We start from the raw sequence: 21,740 nt of genomic DNA, 5'->3' as shown, positions 1-21,740 counted from the left end.
CTTTGCCTGAGTTGAACCACGCGGTGCTGCTCCCGCTGTGCCTCCTCCAGGAGAATAGACTTACAGGAGTGCTGCAATGGAAGGGAAATGATCTTTTTCAGGGGCCACAGCGAACATTAACGTACAATCGTCCTTAATGCAGCTCCTTTTTCAATTATCTGTTGTTATCCAAATGGAGAAATGCTTTAAATTCAGGCAGATGAACTTCCTGAACGTGGGTAGGATCATGAGGAGTCAGGTTATGGGAGCTTAAGAAAATGAACCGTTCTCATTCGTGCGTATCTCATAACAGAGATAGAAAGCAGATGCTGACTCAACACTGACCCAGCCTGAGGAGTATAGGTCCAATAATTCGTACTTTAAGCAAATGATTCTCGTAGGAAAATCTCCAAGATTCAGCTTTAATTCTATTATCTTCCTTGAGCAGAGAGAGGCAACCAGAGACTACTCTTTAAAAATCGAGTGGGCAAAGTCTGCTCCCACCCTCCAACAGCTCCAAAGGCTTTTACTATGGAAGGTGTCTCAGAAAGCTGTGCTTTGGATGAGGAGATTCGATTGCAGTTTTTGAACTGTATCAGGGGCACTTTCACTCTGCACTGCAGGCTGGCACCCAGAGCTACAGGAGCAGCCCATACAGAAGACATTCATCCTCACACAATGTCAGGCACTCACATGGGAAATGGGGTTTCCTGATGTGACTGGTGGTAGAAAGCTCCTCACTTAAGGCCTTGGGACCATCCTCTGGCACAGCTGAATGCTCTGAATTGTTGCAATGCAATAGGAACCCAAGCCTGGTCACCGAAATGAGGAGGAGAACAACAGCAGATTTGGTCACTTGAAAGCTTTCAATACTCCACATTTGCACCAAGTTGCCATTTCTAAGACAAGCTCTTCACAATCACCTTTTTACCCTGAAGAAGTGAAACTGAGGGATGCACGGGCCTTGCTGAAGGGTCTGTAAGCCTTTGTATGTGCAGCTGGCAACCACACTGGCTGGACTCTGGGACACAGATAACGTCAATCCCAAAGACATCAGAGCAGAACAGTCTATCAGATGACGGAGTATCAGAGTAGCTACCAGCATTCAACCTCCCATCACCTGCTGTTCACCTCCCCTCACTGACAAAAACATAAAGCCAAAGAGAACAAAACTTTTGTTTTTCATTTATTTTGCAAATCTACCAATTCATTTTATGAAAGTATGAAATCCTACGCGGTTACATCAAACAGTGACATTACAATCCATGTCGTACAAATAACTACTACAAAGTTATTTTCAGGAACTCTCGTGTTAATGAGTAGATCTTATGTTACTTTAAATAAAAAGGAGTTATAAAGAAGAGATAAAATAGCCTTGAGATTGTCAAAGGATTCAGTTTAAGCCAAGGAAACCACTGTAGAGTCTCCCTGACCTATGAAAAGTTAGAAACGCTGTCACTTCTACAATCTTTCACTGTTAATTTTCAGTTAGTCACATCAAACAGACCTACGTGCACAGCTACTACAGCTACTCAATGTAAGAAGAGTTCACAAGTTGTTTGAAATCAGTGTCAGGTTTCCTTCCCTGGAAACCACATTGACTGCATAACACCACCATCCTCCTTGCTTTCAGATGCACAAAAACCCCTGTAATATTGTTTGTAAGATACGCTGAGGCTCCTAATCTACTCTAATTGAATTCAGCGGAGGTAGGATCAGTTCCTACATTTAATAACTGCCACTGATTTACTGAAATCCTTGCAATACAGCTCCCTTCCCAGGGATGGAATTAATTTGGGCAACAAAATGCTGTAATAATTCAGGGAAATACCTGGCTTTACCATCCAACAACTGACACGGCAATTGCATTTCTGAGGACCTGGATGCAGGATTCCTTCCTCCCCACCAGAAATGGGGATGCCATTTAAAAGCACAAGGAAATGGCGCTCAGTGAGAACTTGGAGCTATGGAAATAAAGAATAACAATCAAAGAGCAGATTGAGTTAATCCAGCAACTCCTCTCCTGATGCCCATCCGATGCACCTCTAGGATCATCCTGCTGCCTGCAAGCTGCTGCTTCTGATGAGACATCTGTCAATCACAACTGCATAACTGCTTCCAGGGAAGCAATTAAACGGAGCTCCGATTTCATAGCTGCATCTCTACATTGTATAGAGGGGAAGGGGGAAATGTCAAAGATGCTACTGCCACAAGGAATGCGACAGCTTCACAGAAGCAAGGAGAGCTGTACTGTGAAGACATTCAGAAGCAGGTACAATGCCAAGGGCCTGTGGCTCAACAGATTAAAAGAGATTATCCCCTCCTGCGGCCATCAGCTTCCAGACAGGTCATCCAAAGTGGTACAGACCCCCAGATCTGTGCTCAGGCAATAAATGTGCAGAGCTCACTGTAGGACAGAAGTGAAGCCAGCAGCATCTTGGCAGGGTTTCTAGAACCAGGCCTGTATCCGCAGGAGTGTTTAACACTGATCACCAAAACCCTTTTTTTTTTTGAAGACAGGTTACACAAAACTACACAAATTTTTCACCTGGACATAAAGTGCCATCAAGCCATGGAAACTAACAAGAAGCTACTGCAGAGGGCAACATCTATTGTGTCTATAGCAAGTTTTCTTCCCCCAAAGCAGATGTTTGCTACAGTCTTGGCAACGGTACCAAGTTGGTCAGAGCAGTACTGCAACATAGGGTAGCAATGTTTATTCTTCCTCCAAAACGCAGCTCTTACCCAATATACCAAAGCCAAGTAGGCTGCATTTACAGGTGGCTGCCAGCAGAACTTTCCCCAGGAGGTATTTGAAAATAGTAATAGATGCTTCACTTTCCCATCATTTGATATGATGCGATAAATGTAATTTGCTCAGACCCTTTGTCAGGAGGATGCACTACAACAGAAGGCTCCACCCTGTTATTACCACTGTGCCTGCTTACTCATGTAAATGTAGGCTCAGATCCTCTTAAGAATCCTGAACAGCCTTCCAGAATCACTTGTTCAACTGACATTTTTGTAATAATAAGGAAAAGAAAAAAGAGTTGTGGGAAATTAAATGGTGCTCCTGTTGCCAAGTTGTTTAAATTATATGGCAGAATGGTTCCAGTAGTTGTAAAAAATTAATTTGTGGAGTTTTTACAACCCTTACATCTACTAAATCTCTATAGGATATATAATGCTATTTAAGTGATACAACTTATAAATGCTAGGGAGAAAAAAAAAAAATCAGCACCAATGTGTGAAAGAAGATACTCAATTCTTGTCTGCCTGTGGCTTCCATGAGGCTGCAGCTCCACAGCTAAGGAAGATCAGTGTGGGAAACCCTCGGTGTAGCACATACATGTGTAGGTATGGATGTCAGCTGCCTTTCCTCTTCAGCAGCTGGGAGAAGGCAACGCTCTCCAACCACTCTGCTCTGAACAAGAGCTGGCAAGCAGATCAGCCAGCCCCTCTGCTAAGCCCTCTCTCCCACCACTTTCTGAAAGCACCAGCCCAAGTAAAGTCAGTGGGATTGCTTTTTCCCCTCTATTTGTACAGAGTTCAGAAACAACTGCCTGAGATACCTTTAACTATAGACACATTTCCATTTAAGTTATGCCACTAAACAATTACTGTCATTCTTTTCTCACAACAATGTCAAATGCAACATGAAACTTTGGGTTCTCTATAGCGAGTAAAATCAGCAGTCAAAAGAAAGACAGTGCCAGTGGTACCGCCTACTGCTCCACTCTGTAATACAGACAGAAGCAGGGTAAGGCGCGTTGGCAATCAGCACCAAGTTTAAGTGACAAGGTTTGTAGCAATTTGCTTTCCACATACTCGAGTACACACCAGTTTTCTGCTGATGCACAGAAAGCAGAGATTCCCTGGTTGTTCTCAAAGCTGCTACAGCACTTTGTTTAATTCAGCAGTAGATCTCGGTGCAATTATTTTTCTAAGTACAGTACATTTTGATAGCAACACAGAAGCACACTACACAAAACAGATTCATTCAAGCTCACCGTGGTTCTGATGGGCTACACGCAGCGTGAGGCAATTCAAAAGAAGCACACAACTCAATTCATTGGGATAACAACATTGGCTTTAAGGAATTCTGCTTCCACTTTGTGAAGGAGGAGGCTCACAAAGGAAAAGATCTTATTGCAACTTGTTTTGCTCAGCTTGGCTACTTCTAATACAGATCAGAAGCATCAGAGGGTAGCAACGAGCTGATGATAAAGAATTCCTGTTCTGTAAATACTTGAAGTAAAACAAGCTGCTTCAAAAAGAAAATCCACTGAACAATAATTCAAACAGCCTTCTCTTACGGACTTGAAACTGTTAGATCAACACAGAGAAACACTGACAGGAAATACAGACATCAGTAGTAGTTCTGGCACCTTGCAATCTGGAAAAAAAACAACTCTTGTGCACAGGGGATGCAGCAGCTTGTTTGCACATCCCTTCCTCACATTATCCCAGAGTCACCCGTGCTCCTGTACGACAGACGTGGCTGGGTTCAGCAGGTGCCTTCCTCAGAAGGAGCAAACTGGCAGCTGTCGTGAGAAACGGTGTCAATGCTTTGCGCTTCTGCCTGTGGGTGGATGGACACCTGAACAGCTATTTCTTGGCCTTGCTCGTTCACAGACCCATCGTCAGAATCCCCAGCTGGTGAATCACTGCGCTTGATCTCCGGGTTGATGGGGTATATTGCAGCTGGAGCACCACAGGCTTGGGTTTGTTTTTCTGCCTCACCGACTTCATCAGGATCATCAACTCGCACGGCCTCAAAGATCTCTTCCATGAATGCCCTGCAATTAAGGATCAGTGGTGGAAGGGGAATGCTTCTGGCAAGCTCTTCAATGTACCGAGCAAACTCCATGGTCTTAAACTGAGTGACTTTGGCCAGCTCTAGCGTTTTGGCAGACGTAATGATGGGGATACGCTTGGCTATCTCAAAAGCCTTCTGAAGTTTCTCAGCCCCTTCCGTCCTGAAGAACTCATTGATAGCCTTCTCTGTTTTGCGCAGGTGACTGCTCATCATGCACAGACGAGTTATGTTTAAAATGAGGGTGATAGCAAAGGCAACGAGGCACACAATCATGTAGTAAATACTCATGTCTCCTGAGGTGAAGGTGACTCTCAGGGTGACGGTGGAATACACTGTGTTGTTACCACTAATAGCTGCACACGTGTATCGTCCCCGGTCAGCAAAGTTGACCTTTGTGATGTTAAGGAAATTATCAGCAATCCTCCACCGTCCACCTGGAGGTTCAGAAGAAATAAAGTGAGCAAATGAAACACAAACAAGAAGGTGAACTAGAGGCATTCAGCTTGTTCCACAAGCATTACAGTAAGCACTCTGTTTCTAGCATAACACAGTAGGACAAGAATTAAATTTGCCTTTTTATGCTTGTGACACAGAAAGCCCTAACTCAGTTAGCCATCCTACTGCTTAATGATAAATCACTCTGTGCACTTGCTACTCCGGTTCTTCTGTTTTCTTTCATCTGTATTTTCTGGAGTGCTTTTGCATCACTGGTTCTATCTGACAGAGAACCTAATTCTTAAACAGAACTTCTCGCCCACTGTAACTCACTATGTGGAAAGACTGTCCTCTATTGAATCTAATATTCCATATGTTCTGAGTCAAAAGTCAGGTGGCCCATGAAAAAGATGGCAGTCTGTAAATGGCTCAGCTGGCAAAAGGACCCAGAATTTTCTTCAGACGCAGCTTTCTGCTGAGCATGCAGTGCTGATACACAAAACTTATGTAAAAAGAAATCAATAAAAGAAGCTTTATGCAGTATTTCCTACGGGTTTATAACTTGGGGGAAAAACTGTTTTCATAACTCACTCTTCTAATTAGCCTACTCTGAACTAATTTCCAGATGGCACCATAACTACAAAGAGGTTACTGAACACTTAAAGCAGTACGATGGCCTCTGAGAAGATCCTATCAATTAGCTCAACGACCTTCATTAATACTAATAGAGGATACCACAGGGATCTCTAATAGACTTTGTTTTTTTAAACACCAAAAATTGGAGGGACAGAACTACAAGAGTCAGTAGGAAACTATTCCTCTCTCTGTATGAAAGGGTTACATAGCATGCATTTCAGCCTTGCCATTTACAAGCTGTGTTGGTTTCCACAATCTCACTGGTGCGTAAACCAGAAAATAAATGTAATCAGTTACCTCATGCTTTATAAAATCCTGTAAAAAAATTAAAGCAAGGCTTGGTGGCTTGAAAAGGTCATAATTTTGGAGAGTTGTATTTAATTCATGCGTTTGAAAAGATATAATATGAACCAGAGCGATAATAATATCAGCTACAATCTGGTAGGATGTGCACTCAGATCTTCTGTACTGCGTGTTGTGATGTTTCTTGAATGAAATGGCAGAAGGGCACTGTACCAGGATATACCAGGGTATAAAGCCTGATCCACCACATGCCAGACTTTTGTCTTGTTCTCTCCTATTTCCCAACTGTAAAAATGGGAGGATAGGAAGTGGAAACTATGAAGTCCCAGAGGCTTTCATGTACTGTATAAAAGCAGAATGCCCAAGGGTATAAAACAGCAAAAAAGCTCACCTTCATCTTTCTGTTGAAGCAGGCGTCCTTTGGAGTTATACCAAAGAATATATTCATATTGGCTGATGTTCACTTTACATTCAATTAAAATACTGGTCCCCTCTTTGGCTATGATGTCATGGTGTGCTGGGGAACTTGCTAAAGCTTGAGGCACTGGATGAAGTGATGTATTGAAAGACTCAGAAGCAAGCGTCCCATTAGAAGCTACATTTTCCAGTGTAAATCCAATCGAGAGATCAGCACTAACAGTCAAAATTAACAGGCAATAGCTGAGCTTCATGGAAAGTTAGAGAAAAATGCTTTTTCATTTAATTTGGAGAAATGAGGTCATAAGATATTAAACTGTCTGTATAGATCTGAGATAGAGAGGAGGTTCTTAATTTGTTCAGTGGCAGAAAACGTCTTGGATCCACACGCGCTTTCAAGACCATAAAAATTGCGAGCGGAAACTGGAAATCCAACTGAAAAAGAACACAGTGAAGTTTATGAATGGCAGCACATTTATGGTGTATTCAAATTTCATCCCCAGCAACAAATTTCCAGTAGCACAATATAAACGGTCAGCCAAGAGATTCCAAATCAGAGCTTTGCTCAGAACACAGTAATGAAATGAGGATAAGAAGGCATTAGCACAACCTTCAGACCTCTACATGTTCATCCTCCCATCCCAATAAATAATATCAGGAACGACAGTCATTAAGAGAAATCTGGCTTTAAAAAAAGAACAAACTGTACAGACTACTCAAACTCTACCTTCAGGGTCAGAAAGTGGATTCAGCATTTGTTAACAGCAAAAAGTGCTTTCTTAATAGAGAAAACCAAGAAAGAGGAAATAATTTCTCCCTTCCTCCGCACTGACATCAAAGTCCCTTCACGCCCTGTTTTTTCAATGCTGGTTTTTCTTTTAGCATCGAGGAATAAAAGCACTCACACATCTGATTTTTAGCACTTGTACATCTACTTACTTGATTTTAAGGTAAAATCAATGTTAGGTGTCTAAATACCAGATAATACGCTCCTCGTTTCTTGCGCAGGGAAAATTATTGTGGCAGTTACCTACAAAGGGAGGAAGTCCCATTCTGAATAACAGGATGCTGATGTCTAAACACACTTCCCTTTTTTTGGCAACCTCTTTTGCTGTCTCTACATTCTGGCTCTTGCTGTCATTGTTGCACAGTAAACTCCCACTGAAAATCTTTTGCTTTATGCTGCTACATCTCAGCAGTCACACCTTGCTTATTATCTTTGCCACACCAAATCCTGCCCCGTATTTCACAGCTGTTGGAAACATTATTTTCTCTAGGGACTGAACTCTTGCTACAGATTTATGTGTGCACAAGATACCTGAAGACATCAGGATGGAGAATTTAACTTGAGGTTCTCTGCACACAAGGATTTTCTTTTCTAAAAGCCAGAACAGAACCAACCTGTGACCAAATGGGATTGCACCATTAATACAAATCTGTGATCAGTTTTCCTGGAAGCCTGATTCAAGAAGAAATTCTAATCCAATACACATTCCCTGAGGTTACAATTCCATCCAGACCGCTCCAGTGCTGTAGGAAACTATTCACAAAGTACAGAAGCCACAGGCTAAAATGCTGTCTTAGAAAACATCTGACTTCACCCCACTGACTGTGTGACTTCAAATTCATCATCTTCTCTTCTAGCAATAACAAACGCAAGCAGAGTTGAATTTCATAAATATCACAATACAAAGGAATACGTTTTCTTAATAAATAATGCAGACAGTTCTTGTCCTTCCAGAATCACTAGCTGACTCTGCCTAAGGCAGACAGAATTCACATCACTTACGAAAAATCATTTGCTATAAATATGTATGGCTGATTTGTACTAATTGTGTTTCCAGCAGAGACAAATTAAGCATATTCAGGAATGGGAAAATCTGCTGAATAGGAATTTGCCAGACTTGGAATCCTTTCAGTTAAAGATAACTTGTTGAAGGTCAAACCAGACTCTGGACCTGACATCTGATGAGAAATGTGTATCTGACCCATTTCTGTTGCAGCTATTGCCAAATCATTTTCACAGAGGAGGCAAAGGAGACAGCTGCGTCCAACTCTCCTTCAAGCTTGACTGACCAACTCACCCACTGAATCCTGTGAGGGAAACGAGAAACCAGGCCCTCTACTTGTTCCTCCGTAAACAGCAATCCCTTCACCTGCCCTCCTTTTCTCCTTTCCTTTCTCTGCCGCTCCTCTTGCCTGTTCATTTAATATGAGACCAGCACTGAGATCCATTGCACCACTGTGCTGAAGAAGATTCTTTCCCACAGCTAAACAGTTAAGAAAAAGAATACCAAGATTTCTTTCATGCACATTTGCCACCAGATAAGACTTTGGAAGAAGCGTTACTGACTTTATTGTTGCATCCAAAGAATGGCATCCCAGCCACAGGTCTGAAAACACATCACTAAGACTGCTGCTGACCCAGCACCACCCTTTTGTTTGAAGGAGGGGTTTTAACTTTTCTCTTTTTTTCAGATCTCTGTGTTTTCAAAGAGTTTCAGAACCCTCAGAAGGCTGCCCACAACAGACTGCCTTATTTGGGTAACATTGTACGGGTTCCTTATGTGCAGGCAGTGGACTGTGAGTGCTCTATGGATGGCTGACATCTGACCTGACTTAGCAAGACTTGCTGCAGCTCTGGGTGATGATAGTGATGAAGTGAACTCAAACCCTGTCCCTCATTATTGAATCAAACATGGTACAGCTTCCAATACTATAATCTCCCAACTAATAATGTTTTAGATTTATTAGAGAACAATTCCGGCACCTCCTGTACTCAGCCTGTGTTATTTTTGCCATTTTAAATTATTAAATTTAAATTATTAGATTTCCAAGTGTCTGCGACGTTCCTTCCAAAATGACATTAGAAACCTCAGTCAATTATTTAACAGAAGAAATACTGAGCAACATTTTCCCTCATAAGAATAAGATAATTATCTTCAGTAATTGCATATGCTCTCTGCTATGTCTGCACTGAGCTTGCATAATGTATAAAACATTGGTGATGGGTCATTGAATTTTACTATTAAACTCCTCGAGGTCTGATTTATTCTAAATTGTTTGTCACATTTCACTTTTGGAAAAGCCATTATTGTTAAGCAGACAACGATCTCTCATTGCTGAATGCTGGGAAAAAAAAGAAAATGATTTGCGAAATCCGTATTCTTCAGCCATCACACTCATGCAAAACAGCTGCTGGAGCTGATAAAGGATCCAAAAAGGATAAAGCTTGAGCAGTGCCAACGTTACAATGCTTCAAGACAGCATTAAACCTAAGCAAGATGAAATGCACACAATAGAAACTGGCTACTTTACAATGAAACCTGGAGCTGAGCTCAACATATTGAACCTTTAGGAGATTGGAAGTTGTAACAACAAATAGCAGCAAGAGGATAAAAATCCATGATGCGTACGCTTATATGAGTCATGTTTGGCACTGATCCTGAATAAATGTTTGCGTTTAACTTAAAGCACTCTAAGTAGCCCCACTGAGGTCAGTGGAAACACTGAGAGTACTTAACATTACACACATTAATAAAGCACTGCAAGGTTGGGGCCCGAGAGGTTGCAAGTGATACCGCTTTGAGCTCAGCGATCGTAACATCATCTCACACACGGAGAAACGCAAAGCAACACACTGAGATACACCTCACAGTCTGCTCCATCCTCCCACCACCCCTGGCAAACACTGTGGGAATGTATTTTGGCTTTATGGCGGTTTCCAAGCAAGTTAACTGGTGACAACGTGCACCGAATGGCACCTACTGATAACTTGTGTGGGAAGGCTCTGCTCTGACTGCAGCCTGGGCTGAAGTGCAGACCTGTGTGACATGGTGTAGGGAGCCTGCTTTGGCAAGGGGGTTGGACTCGATGATCTCTAGAGGTCACTTCCAACCCCTACAATTCTGTGATTCTGTGTGGATGTCTTATGTGGCCTGGACTGAACTTCAGACCTGGAGAAGCATCTGACACAGAGCTGAAGGTGTGAACTGTGTGTGAGTGGGGCAAAGCAGGATCATAGAATGGTTTGAGTTGAGAGAGGCCTTTAAAGACCGTCTGGTCTGAGTCCACTGCAAAGCACAGAGACACCTGCAGCTCAATGAGGTGTGACGGAGCAAAGCCATCAGCTCCAAGGAAAAACAACGGGCAAAGGCAAAGGAAACCTGGGGGTGTGAGGCCCATGAATGAAGTCAGACCATAAGACCACGCGGAGATGACGTCAGATGTGAATGACGTCAGACGTTGATGACGTCATGTGGTGATGACGTCATGCGGGGGTGACGTCACGCTACAGGCCGCACTCCTCACCGCACCTCTACGCCGAGCTGAGGCGCTGGTCCCGATCCGTCCCGGCAGCAGCTGCCTCCCCGTTGTGTTCTGAGGTCTCTAAGGGAAACCTGACGTCACCGCGGCGCTGGGAGAGGTTCGGCCCGACCCGAATGGACCCGAACGGAGCCGATCCGAGCCCTCACCTCACACACCACAACCAGCCATTAAACCCGGATGTGCTTCCCCCTCTCGCTCTTCCGGGTGCGTCGCACTTCCGCTATCATCCAGCTGGTGCCTCTCTGCAACTCCTCTCTATGGTCAGTCCGCCCGGTTGGGGGTGCGCGAAGCTGGCGGCCTGGCTCGGCCCGGCTGGTGAGGTGGGGGGTTCTATGGGCCGCCTTAGTGCAGCTTTAACAGCGCCCTATGGGGCTGGGAGTGCTGCTGAGGGACTTTGGGGTGCCCCTTTGGGGCTGGGGGGGCTCTATGGGCAGCGGGGAGGCCGCTGGGTTTGGGGGAGCACAGGGATCCCGTGGGGACATCCACCCCTGCTGGGTACAGAGACTGAGTCCTCCCGTGTTCTGTTTGAGCACCCCGAAATAACTCAGCCCTAAGTATATATAAGTATATATAAGTATATATATTTATATGTATAAAAGCAAACCAGCTGCTTGTCTCCCTCCCTGCCCGCTTCCTAACAGCTGTCCCCCCATTGGTATCCAACCCCTTCTGGTCCCATGCAATTACATTATGTTGGTGGGGTGTTTATTTGTTTGTATTTAATGTATTTAATCGCCTGCTGTGTGTTTTGTTTGCTTTTCAGAGCTGGCAGCGTTTCTTGCAGTCAGGGTGTGTTGCTGAGATAGGGCTGCTTGCTCCTGTGGGACTTTAAACTTCCAGGTGTGACATTTCTCCTGGTCAGACTGAACTCGATGTACAGGCTCCCTTAAAAACATAATCTGTTTGTGCAGGTACGTGTGGCAACAAGGTGGGATTTCTGATAGAGTTGCGCTTAATTATTGAAAGCACAGGTGTGCTGCTTTTGAACTAATGTCACAGCATGAAAGCGAGAGGTTATTTTATCTGCTTTGCTTTCTGTGGGTGCTGTAGTCATGTCTGAAGAAGACAACGGTGTAAATCTGAAAGAGGAAACCTCCTCGTGTGAAGATGAGAATGAGCAGAAGGTGGAAGAACTTGGCAGCGCTGAGAGCAATGAAGAGAAACAGCCTGTGCCTATGACTCGGAAAAGACCTGAACCCAAAGCCCCAAGTCAGTCTGTTGGCCCAGAAAAGCCCACAACTGAAACTTCCAAGGTGTGTGTCTGTGCTCAGTCTGAATAACGTGATTTGGAGTTTCATGCCTTGTATGTGGAAGATTTCTGAGACTTCACCTTGCTGTTCATTCCAAAAGAAGCAGCACTATGAGTTACCCAGCAGAGTCTGAGTCTGTTCTTCTTGTTACCTGAATTGCTCTTTTCTGTTTTTCTTCATTTAAGGTTTCAGAACCTCCTGCATCTCAGTCAGGATGGGGATACTGGGGAAGCTGGGGGAAATCCCTTCTGTCAACTGCATCTGCTACTGTAGCTACTGTTGGTAAGTCTCATTCTGGTATTTGATAAATATTTTAACCATACCTCACATTTCAGGGGCTCGTGAGCTCTTTTTTTCTTGAGAATGAGGTTTCTGTGGTAGAAGCAAGTAGTGGAAAATGCCAAGACAACTATTCAAGTAGTGAGAAAGCACATACCAAAAAGTACAGTGAGATTAAGGAGATGAACTCAACCAGAACTACCAAGTTTTTGAGGTGTTTGAATAATTTAATGTTTTAAAACTTTGCAGCTTGATTTAAAACCTGAATGAAATCATAATTAATTACACTGGAAAGTAAACAGACTGAATAGTGGTATGTTTTAGTGTGAATTAAACTGTTTTGGACAGGAATAAGCCAGAAATAGTAGAAAAATGATGTACATATCTGATGCTGTTTCTGTTCTGATGAGGAATAAAATATACCACGTGGATGAAGTACTGCTGCTGTCTTCTCTAGGTCAAGGTATTTCAAATGTCATAGAAAAAGCAGAAACAACCCTTGGGATCCCCAGCCCTAGTGAAATATCTTCAGAGACCAGAGATGCTACAAGAGGTCAGTTTTGATTGCGTAAGAACAACACTGAAACAAATGTCAATATAATCAGTCCCCAGATGATAGCATGTTACTTCTGTCTCTCATACTGGTGTAGATACCGAAGTGCTAAAACCAACAATCCCAATTCTAACCCTGCTTCTTGCTGACACATCGTGTGTGTTATTTTTGTGCACTCAGAAGCTGGAAAGATCTTTCTGTGGGAGTGAGGAGGCTAATTTTCTACCTTCTAATGCAGGAGGTGAGAATCCCAGTGCTAACAGCACAGATGCAGCTGGTGATGGCGGTTCGTTTCCTATTGCTGGAGCTTTTGGAGTTCTATCAACCATCTCTACTGCTGTTCAGAGCACAGTGAGTGAGTTGGGAAAGCAGGAGAATATACATTTGAGACTGTTGCCCAAAGCATCATATCAGGAAACTTTTAATTTTGGCTTTTGTGAGATAATTAGTAAGGGAATATGTCAACCTTCAATTGGTGTCTCATGCCACTGGTGTGCAGGTTGTCTTTAGTTTTGTTAGTTGTGTTTAAAGTGTTGATATATAAAATGGATGCCCAGTGGTGAACCGTGTAATGCATGCATTCCCATGCATGTCACCTCTGTACTGTTATCTATGCTCCCTTCCTTTAGGGCATTCAGTCAAATGGAGTCAGACTCATTCCTGGAATATTTTCAGAGAACTGTTGAGAATTGAACTCATTCTCCTCTTCAGAAACTCATGAAACCAGCCCAAATTGCTTGGAAATCAGCTTGCTCCTGTGACCGTGAGAAATAGACTTCAAAGAGTCCCGTACCTGTAGAAACAGTGCCTTTGTGATCTGCTGTCTTGTCAATTCTCCCATGAATATGAAATAGCTGCAGATGTTTAAGCCTTAAAAGCAGAAGCAAGCTTTCCAAGAGTTTAGCAATTGAAGCCCGCATGTGTAGCATTTTCTGATTGGAGTGTCAGAAACTAAATATTTCAGTGTGCTGAGAACCAGCTCCTTCACAGAATAATAATATTTCGTGTCAGATTCATGGAGCTGTTTGAGTGTTGTATTAAACTGTTGACTGATGGTGTATCATGGCACTTTTCTTGTCCTTACTCTATTTTTGATGAATAGGGTTGAATTCTGGGATGACAAGGATCGATTTGGCTTGTCTAGCATAACATGGCCTCAGTCTCATTTCTTCAGCTCTATGGTCTTGTGTGACTTTTATGCACTGACAATATCCAAATGTGTTTCGTAGGGAAAAACTGTTATTACTGGAGGTCTGGATGCCTTGGAATTCATTGGGAAAAAGACAATGGATGTGATAGCTGAGGGAGACCCTGGATTCAAAAAAACAAAGGGCCTAATGAACAGAACCTCTACGTTATCTCAGGTACAGCTGTTCCATATCAGCTTGTTGGTTTCTCATTGTTTTTTCTTTTGCGATCCTGTCATTAAGCAGCCGTTTCTTACTGTTGAACCTAAAGCTTTCTCTTACCCAATTCTGTATCTTCTGGTATTGACCTGAGTCCTCTGCATTTCTTTTGCAGGTCTTACGAGAGGCAAAGGAGAAAGAAGAGCAGCAGACAGCTACTGAGGTTACCATGACTACAGAGAAGAAAGCCCATTATGGGTTACTGTTTGATGAGTTTCAGGGTCTTTCACATCTGGAGGCCTTAGAGATGCTTTCTAGAGAGTGTGAATCAAAGGTAATGGCCATGAGCAATTTTCCTTCTATTTTTGAGTTCAGCTGAGCAGGAAAAAAAAAGATCTGAGATGTATGTACATACATGCAAAATCAAGTGCTCAAAACTTGTTAGAAAATGATTGATTGTACAACTTCACTTTGACTCCTGCATTATAATCTGGTTTTTTTGGGATGCATTTTGTCCTGTCCTCAGCTCCTAGAGTCATTCTCTTTGGCTAACCAACCTCAGTTCTTGCATTTCTGCAACCCCTTACCAAGTGGGTGCTTGTTTACTGGAGGAGATTAGTGCTGGAGGCACAGCCCTTCTCCTTGCCCTGAAACAGGGCAGCAAATGCATTCAGAAGTCATTCAGATTTTTATAAAGGAATCATTTTAACAATTCCTTATGAATCTACTGTTACTTAACTTGTCTTTCCTTTTCAACCTTCATGTAGGAAAACACTACTTTCTCATTAGTAGTGGTCTGTAATGTATTTACATGCAATGTAAATGAGTACTTCGTCTTCCATCTTGTTTCTTTTTCTTTCTGGACTTAATAACTCTTCATTTGGCTGTTCTGCCCCTAACTAGGTGAAATTGGGTCTAAATGCCCTCTCTGGAGAAGAGTTGGACGCAGTGAAAGAGGAAATGGAGCAACTCAATGAAGCATTTTCTTTAGCTGAATTCGTTGAAGAAGAAGAGGAAGAAAAGAAAGGTAAAAACCTGGGTTCTGGAAGGAGAAGCTGGTTCTAATTGAAATTCTCGATGCAGAACCAACTAGTCATGAGAGCGCTGGCAATGGATGTGGTGCCACAGTTATTTTTTCTCTAGATGCTTAATTCTAAAGCCACCTGTGGCAAGGAGCATGACTGGTAGCAATGCCCTTTGTCATTGTAAGGCTTCTGTGTATTAATTCTGTAGCAGAAATCATTCAATTTCTGACAGAGCAGGATTAGATTAACTTGACTTCTGGTCTGTTCTTAAAACTGACCTTGAGCCAATATTCATAATGCAAGGAGACACTGGGTTTCTCTGTTCATGAAGGAAAGACTTTGAATAGGTTATCTAACCTAGGGGAGAGCAAATGTTCTTACTTTTTAAGTGAGATTTAACCAGGGGACCAAGAGACTTACAGGTGTCTCCATACAGAGAAGCCATCTGATTCTTGAAGATTATGCAGGTATAAATGTAAATTTCTTGCATTTCTTTTACCTGAATGGTTCATCAGGGAGGGCTCACACCTGCACTTGCTAACATTTAGCATTTAATGTATCTCTTATATTTCTGTGATGGATCTCACAGCCTCTCTCCCACTGTTAACATCTGCCCTGCTGTATATAACTGGAGAACTGTAGGCTTTAAGCAATATTTCAGACTCTCCAAGGTAAAGCACAACTTAGTGCATTGTAAAATGCTGTGTTTATTTGATGTGTTATAGATTGCCTGCTTGTAAAAATTGAATTACCTTAGCTAAAGAACCAGGACTGAGAGAGCAAAAGCTAATCTTCTGGCACGGGCGTCCCACCTTTTCATAACTTACATTATAAATTATATTTAAAAGACCAGATGTGATGCATCCTTGTCTGAGTTGATGATTCAAGAAGAAATGTAGGAAACAGCTGACAGACTTGTGCAGAACTAGTTGTGCATTAAAGTCCTGCTTGTTTCCTGTATCTGTCCTTTCTGGGGATTCTTTAGCCTTCTCTTTCCTTTAGGAGATGAGGAGTTCACCAAGGAAATAACAGAGCTGTTTTCAGAACTGCGTATCTCCACAAAGCCAAATAAGCTGATCATGGTGAGTTGTTTCTCTTTCTCTAAAAGCTGGAGAGATTTCTTGTAAGACCTGCTTCTCAGTCCTGCTTTGCTTGTGAAAAGCCATGAAGACAAGCTGTGTTTTAGACCCTTTGGCAATTGGAATTAAAAGAAATGGGCCTTTTCTTTTTATTTTATGGGGAAAATCATGTTCTGTAGTATTTGTGGCTCAGAATCAATGGGCATCAGCAGGTCTTTGCCCAATCATTGGGCAGTAGTATCTGGTGGTAAAGAAAATTTAGCAGTAAGCTATCAGCCACTGCAATGAAACCAACCTACTATTGTGATTTGCAGCCCTGCTCTTGACACAAATCAGTTGGTTTTACTATGTTCAGAAGCTGGTATGAAGAAGATAGGCCCTCCTTGCCATTGTTTCACTACCTTTCAGTTCCACCAAGTGGCAGCAGCATTCTGCAGACATGCTTTTGAAGCTCCTATGTTAATCATGGCCCTGCTGGTAAATCCCAGCACCTGGTGTTAGAGTAATGATTGTCTTCTACTACATGCATGCAGTTAACCTTCTACAGAGTCAAGAAGGCGCTAGGATAGTTTACTGTGGTTGTTTGATGTAGCTGTTTCCTTCCCTTAGGGAGACTGAGCATTCTGTGTTTTGTGGTATGTGGTGGGGCTTCATTTTAGTCATTACCTTCATACAGGTGAGGACATCTGCTCATGATTGGATAGCACAGTTCAACAGCAGTCTTCCTAAAGAAGAAAAAGAGAGCGAAGAAAACCAGGAAGTAGAACCTGGAGGTGGTGACCATGATGTTAAAAAATCAGTAGAGGTAACTGACCAATGGAATAAGGCTGTATCTGACCACAGTGTGTTTCTGGCTACTGAGTTACAGTTGTGATTATTGGAACTTACGGGTTTCTATTTCTGCACAGATTTGGGGATGTGAAAAGGCAGATAGTACATTGTATTATTTATTTGCTTTAAATAACAAAGGCTGCTCGTTCTCGTATGACGTGGGAGTTTGTTTGTTTTAACTCTTACAGGATATTCATGCGTTTGCCATAAGAAGTCTGGCTGAACTGACAGCATACTCCATTGAAACGTTCCACAAAACTGCAGCTTTGTTTCTGCATGGTCAAAAACAGGAGGTGACTGCCACAGACAGAGCCAAGTCCCTTTCACAGTAAGTTTATCTCTTCATAAATGTCTGGCATGTAATAAACTATGATTAAATTGCTTAATGCTTCTTTGCAATTCCAAGGGATACTGAGCTCTTGAATTCTGTGTGGGTGTTTGCTGCTGGACGATAGGGATGCCACCCATAGGTGTAATTCAACTGTCTTTATCTAGTTTGAAGACAAGTTATTGATAAGAAAGAGGGAACCCTGCTTAGAAACTGTTACAGCCAAGAGGAATGTTTTCCCCAACAATTTCAGCTAGTTAATAGATGGAAATTTAAAATGTGACAAAAAAACAACGGTATAAAAGTGACTTGTAGTCACGCCTTTGATAGTCACGTGGTTTGTTAGGTATGTGATATTATAAAATTACTGCACTAATTAATAGCCTGACCATACAAGTAATGCATGGGGGATTTTTCTTTGCAGCAGCATCTAGTTGGTTAGGCTATGAACATTATAAGATTGCACAGTACTTTCTACTTCAGAAAATGGTACTTGTCGGTAATAAAGGCAAATTAGTACTGTTCCTTTTTGAGTAGATGCGTCTATTCTCTGAAATCTCTCTCACATCTTCGATTTTGATTACTTATTTTTCCACTTTTCTCCCATTTCTTTGGGGAACTTTTGGGTCTTCATAAACTGTTGAAATGCTGTGTACCAGTTTTGGTTTAATTTAGCTTTATGTACGTGGGGAAAAAAGGTATTTGTGTTTTACATGAATGCTAAAAGAGAATTGTTCCTTGTAGACTGTATTTACTACGTAGCTTTCCACTGTTCTTCCACAGAGTGACAATTGTGCTGTGTAAGGAACTGTCATCTTTCTCCAAAGAGTTTACTACGTGCTTAACGATTGCAGGGGTAAGGATTGCATTATAGTTCTTAGAGATGAGATGTATTACTTGATTAAAGCCCAGCACTGGAATCCTCACCATAAAGCACTTGTTGTGCTTCCTCATTTATGTATGCAGGTTTTTGCTTTGTAGTCTGGTCTCCTAGATGACTTTTTTGTAGACTGTGGCAGCTGAATGTATGCTGAGCTTTTGAATGCCACCAAAGTTATTCAGCCTGGCACAGACTGGCAGTGGGGGTTGGTGCTGGCAATACTGATGAGACGGAAGGAAATAAGGTTTGTGATCCTGCTGTAGATATTACAAAACATTCATGTTATTGAAGATGGTATCCTTACCTCTCAACGTTCTGACTGCCTGCAGTTTGTTTGAAGAGGGTCTGCACTGAATGCGTGTGGATTACCTTGTTCTTATTTGCATGCTGCAGGGCAGATCGTCTCCACCTTGTGCCTTAGCTTTCATATTGTCAAGGGAGCAATGGTGACTGTAACCTTATAGAGGGTTTAGCTTTATTTCGCTTGAAGTAATATGATAAAATTTTCAATCGAGATAATATATGTCTGGTCTCTGCAGGTCAAAGAGAAGGCAGATGTGCTTAATCCCTTAATCACTGGAGTGTTTTTGGAGGTCAGTTATGCTGAAGTTAAAACTTTAAGCTAATACTCAGAAAATAGATACACTGTTTTTTCCACCTCACTGTCCTTTTGCACGCAAAGTTGTGTAACCTGCAGTCTTAAGATTCTCCTTAACTGTCTGATAACTCACAGATTTTAATAAATGCCTGTAGATCTTCACAGGACATGAAGAGTGAAGAGTGAGCTTAGCTGGGGTGGTCCCAGCTGACAGTTATCATGGGTCAGAAGCTGCAGAGTAGTTTGTTCAGATATCTGGATTTCTAGCACTTTTGTGGAATGCTTGAATTCAAATCTTAGACAAGCTCATAAATCAGCATGGAGGAGTCCCAGCATTTCCCAGCACTGTCCTTCAGTGCTTCTGAACTTCAGAGGTGGGATGGGAAACGGATGTTTGTTGATGTATTCTTCCTTCCTGACACAGTGTGCTTATGTTTCTCTTAGGAAGAAATGCCTTTTATCTCTTACACAAAGCATTATCCTACTTTGGATCACACTTTATCTTGTATAGCAGCTTTTAGGCCAGTTGCTTTTTTGTTGAGTAACATAATGCCCCTCAAAAACTTATATTAAATTGGTTTCTAGAAAGAAGCTGTAAAGACCCAATAAGCAATAGGGTTTTGTTTCTTACGTACATTAATCAATGCTGTTTGAAATGAGTATAAGGCTAGTGAAGCTGACTGGTAGCATAATTATTCATATGTCTTTTTTTCTTTTTTTAATCATTTTCATAGGCTTCAAACAGCGCTTCTTACATCCAAGATGCCTTCCAGCTCTTGCTGCCTGTACTGCAGCTCTCTCTTATTGAGGCTAGAATGGAACTATCACAGCAATAAAAACCCATCTAATTAAGAACTTCTTGACCTTCTCTCTTCCTATTTTCCATGCTGGAGAATGACGTAATGGCTGATATTAAAAGGGAAAAAGATGAACTGATCACTGCTACTGCAAGAGCAATGATGAAGTGCAGTCTGACAATGACAGCTCTTACAGCTCATTGAGGGATGTGATTAGCATAGTCCAGGCTGGTGGATGATGTGACAGACTTCAAGTGCAGACTGCTTCCCTGTTTCCATAGGCTTGGAGTGAATTGAAGTCTCTCTGCTGTTATGTGTTAACAAGCTCTTTGGAGAAGCCCTCTAGACTGTGGAGATAATGCTGGAGAAAAGAGTAGCAGCTGGCAGTTTAAGAGCTAGCTGAAGTTATAGTTGGTTTTTAAGTCAGAGACACATAACTGGGCTTCTGAATGCTCAGCATTGGAGCTGAAGTGGACGCTGGATAGAAGATACAAGAGAAGGCAAAGATTTTTGATTATCACCCCTGATTATTTTTCAAGACTGGAAGGAATAGAACAGAAGAGGGTTCCTTGTTGAGCCATTGTTGCAGAAGAGAAGCCCCATCTTCCTGAAGGTGTCTGCTAATGACTCAGGGATGTGGGACTGGGACTCACTAGGGTGCTGTTATTCGTTCTCTTGCAGAATGCTCGCCTCAGCACAAACTGGAAAAATGCTGATCTGGCCCTAGGAATGTGGGTACTTTACTTTATAGCAATAAATGAGAACCGGCTAAAAGGGATTGATTCTTGTTTGAGCAATCTAATGAGAGAACTGAGCCGCAGGATGCGCCCTTTTTAATGCAATTTGATGTGTCAGCCACAGACTGTTCTGACTCGGAAACTGTTTTTTTTCCCAATTTATGTGTAAAAAAAATACTACAATGTAATGCTCCTTCTTGGAAGATATATTAAAGCAGGGGAAGAGGAAGCAATTTGTTTCTGTTAGCAGGAGTCCTAATTTGTCTCAGAAGCTGCTCCACGTATCGTATCTGTTCCTTTGTGCTATGAAAGTTCCATGCTTTGTTCCTTCTTACAATTTCTATCTTTTGAGCTTTTGCATTGGAAGGGAGCAGCCTCCGTTGGAATCACAAGAGCAGAAATGCACAGCTTAAATGGAACTTAAAGAAGTCTAGAATAACAAACCAGAGGTGACTGAGTGTCACACCTGCCTCTGTATTTGCTCATTGCTAAGAGTGATGCTCAGATCTTATTTTTAAAATCCTCTGGGTTTTAGCAGGCCTTGCAGATTTCTGCAGTACTGAAGGCTTAGTGTTTCTCTGCTCTATTGTGCAACAGAGAGATGTTCTTTGTGTTAATATACCTCTCTGCTAATGCTACTCTGATTTTATGAGCGTGGAAAAGCCCTTGCCTTAGTCCTGGCTAGGCTGATCAAATCTCTGAGCATTTTATTTTGCTTTTTAAAGAATGCTAGACTTGAAAGGAGTGTGATTGGAGGAAAAAAAAACCCATCTGTGCTGCAATAAATTATATACTTTTTCTTTACATTGATAGCTGTTTTAGAAAAGGTTTTGTTTTGATGACAGTTTGAGTTGGTCAGGGCAGGAAAGCAGCAGGGAAGAGCTGTGCTGCCTTTCCTTGCCCCCTGGCTGATCTGTGGGGCAGGGCTGTGTGCTGCTGTGGGGCAGGGGCAGCTGGGGCCTCCTGTGGCAGGGCACCCTTCAGTAGGGAATGAGGCTCTAAACAGTCTGGGGCGTGGGAGCTGCTATATCTGAGCTCTAAATTACTTCATTGGCACAAAATGTCACCTTGGCTCCTGCCACAAAGCCAAGATTTACAGAAATGTCAGAAGAGAAAAAA

The 21,740-nt window shown here is 42.3% G+C and overlaps 2 protein-coding genes across 7 annotated transcripts; one reads left to right on the top strand and one right to left on the bottom strand.

The window, feature by feature from the left end:
• Positions 1–1,151: 1,151 nt before the first annotated feature.
• MFAP3 (microfibril associated protein 3) lies at positions 1,152–11,126 on the bottom strand. Of its 3 annotated transcripts, none has more exons than XM_015875784.2 (3): positions 11,065–11,126; positions 6,564–7,024; positions 1,152–5,232 (listed from the first exon to the last, which is right to left on the bottom strand). In XM_015875784.2, the coding sequence occupies exons 2-3, from the start codon at positions 6,841–6,843 to the stop codon at positions 4,487–4,489; spliced, it is 1,026 nt and encodes a 341-aa protein (XP_015731270.1). In that variant the 5' UTR covers positions 6,844–7,024; positions 11,065–11,126; the 3' UTR covers positions 1,152–4,486. The 3 variants fall into 3 exon arrangements, with proteins under 3 accessions (XP_015731270.1, XP_015731271.1, XP_015731269.1); XM_015875785.2 differs by lacking the exon at positions 11,065–11,126 and adding an exon at positions 7,529–8,299; XM_015875783.1 differs by lacking the exon at positions 11,065–11,126 and adding an exon at positions 10,906–11,024 and having other exon boundaries at positions 1,153–5,232.
• On the top strand, positions 11,013–21,429 carry FAM114A2 (family with sequence similarity 114 member A2). 4 transcript variants are annotated; one of them, XM_015875782.1, is made up of 15 exons: positions 11,013–11,122; positions 11,682–11,829; positions 11,969–12,171; positions 12,354–12,450; positions 12,905–13,000; positions 13,239–13,351; positions 14,230–14,364; positions 14,522–14,680; positions 15,250–15,373; positions 16,374–16,453; positions 17,127–17,255; positions 17,470–17,609; positions 18,393–18,465; positions 19,029–19,082; positions 19,822–21,425. In XM_015875782.1, exons 3-15 carry the CDS (start codon positions 11,971–11,973, stop codon positions 19,921–19,923), a joined length of 1,503 nt encoding a protein of 500 aa, XP_015731268.1. In that variant the 5' UTR covers positions 11,013–11,122; positions 11,682–11,829; positions 11,969–11,970; the 3' UTR covers positions 19,924–21,425. The 4 variants fall into 4 exon arrangements, with proteins under 4 accessions (XP_015731268.1, XP_015731266.1, XP_015731265.1 ...); XM_015875780.1 differs by having other exon boundaries at positions 11,065–11,178; XM_015875779.1 differs by having other exon boundaries at positions 11,122–11,233; positions 19,822–21,429.
• The last annotated feature ends 311 nt before the right edge of the window (positions 21,430–21,740 follow it).

This window comes from Coturnix japonica, chromosome 13 (genome assembly GCF_001577835.2).
Source record: "Coturnix japonica isolate 7356 chromosome 13, Coturnix japonica 2.1, whole genome shotgun sequence".
Taxonomy (NCBI): domain Eukaryota; kingdom Metazoa; phylum Chordata; class Aves; order Galliformes; family Phasianidae; genus Coturnix; species Coturnix japonica.
The sequence above is the reverse complement of the archived record's forward strand: the minus strand, read 5'-3'. Positions and strand labels throughout refer to the sequence as shown.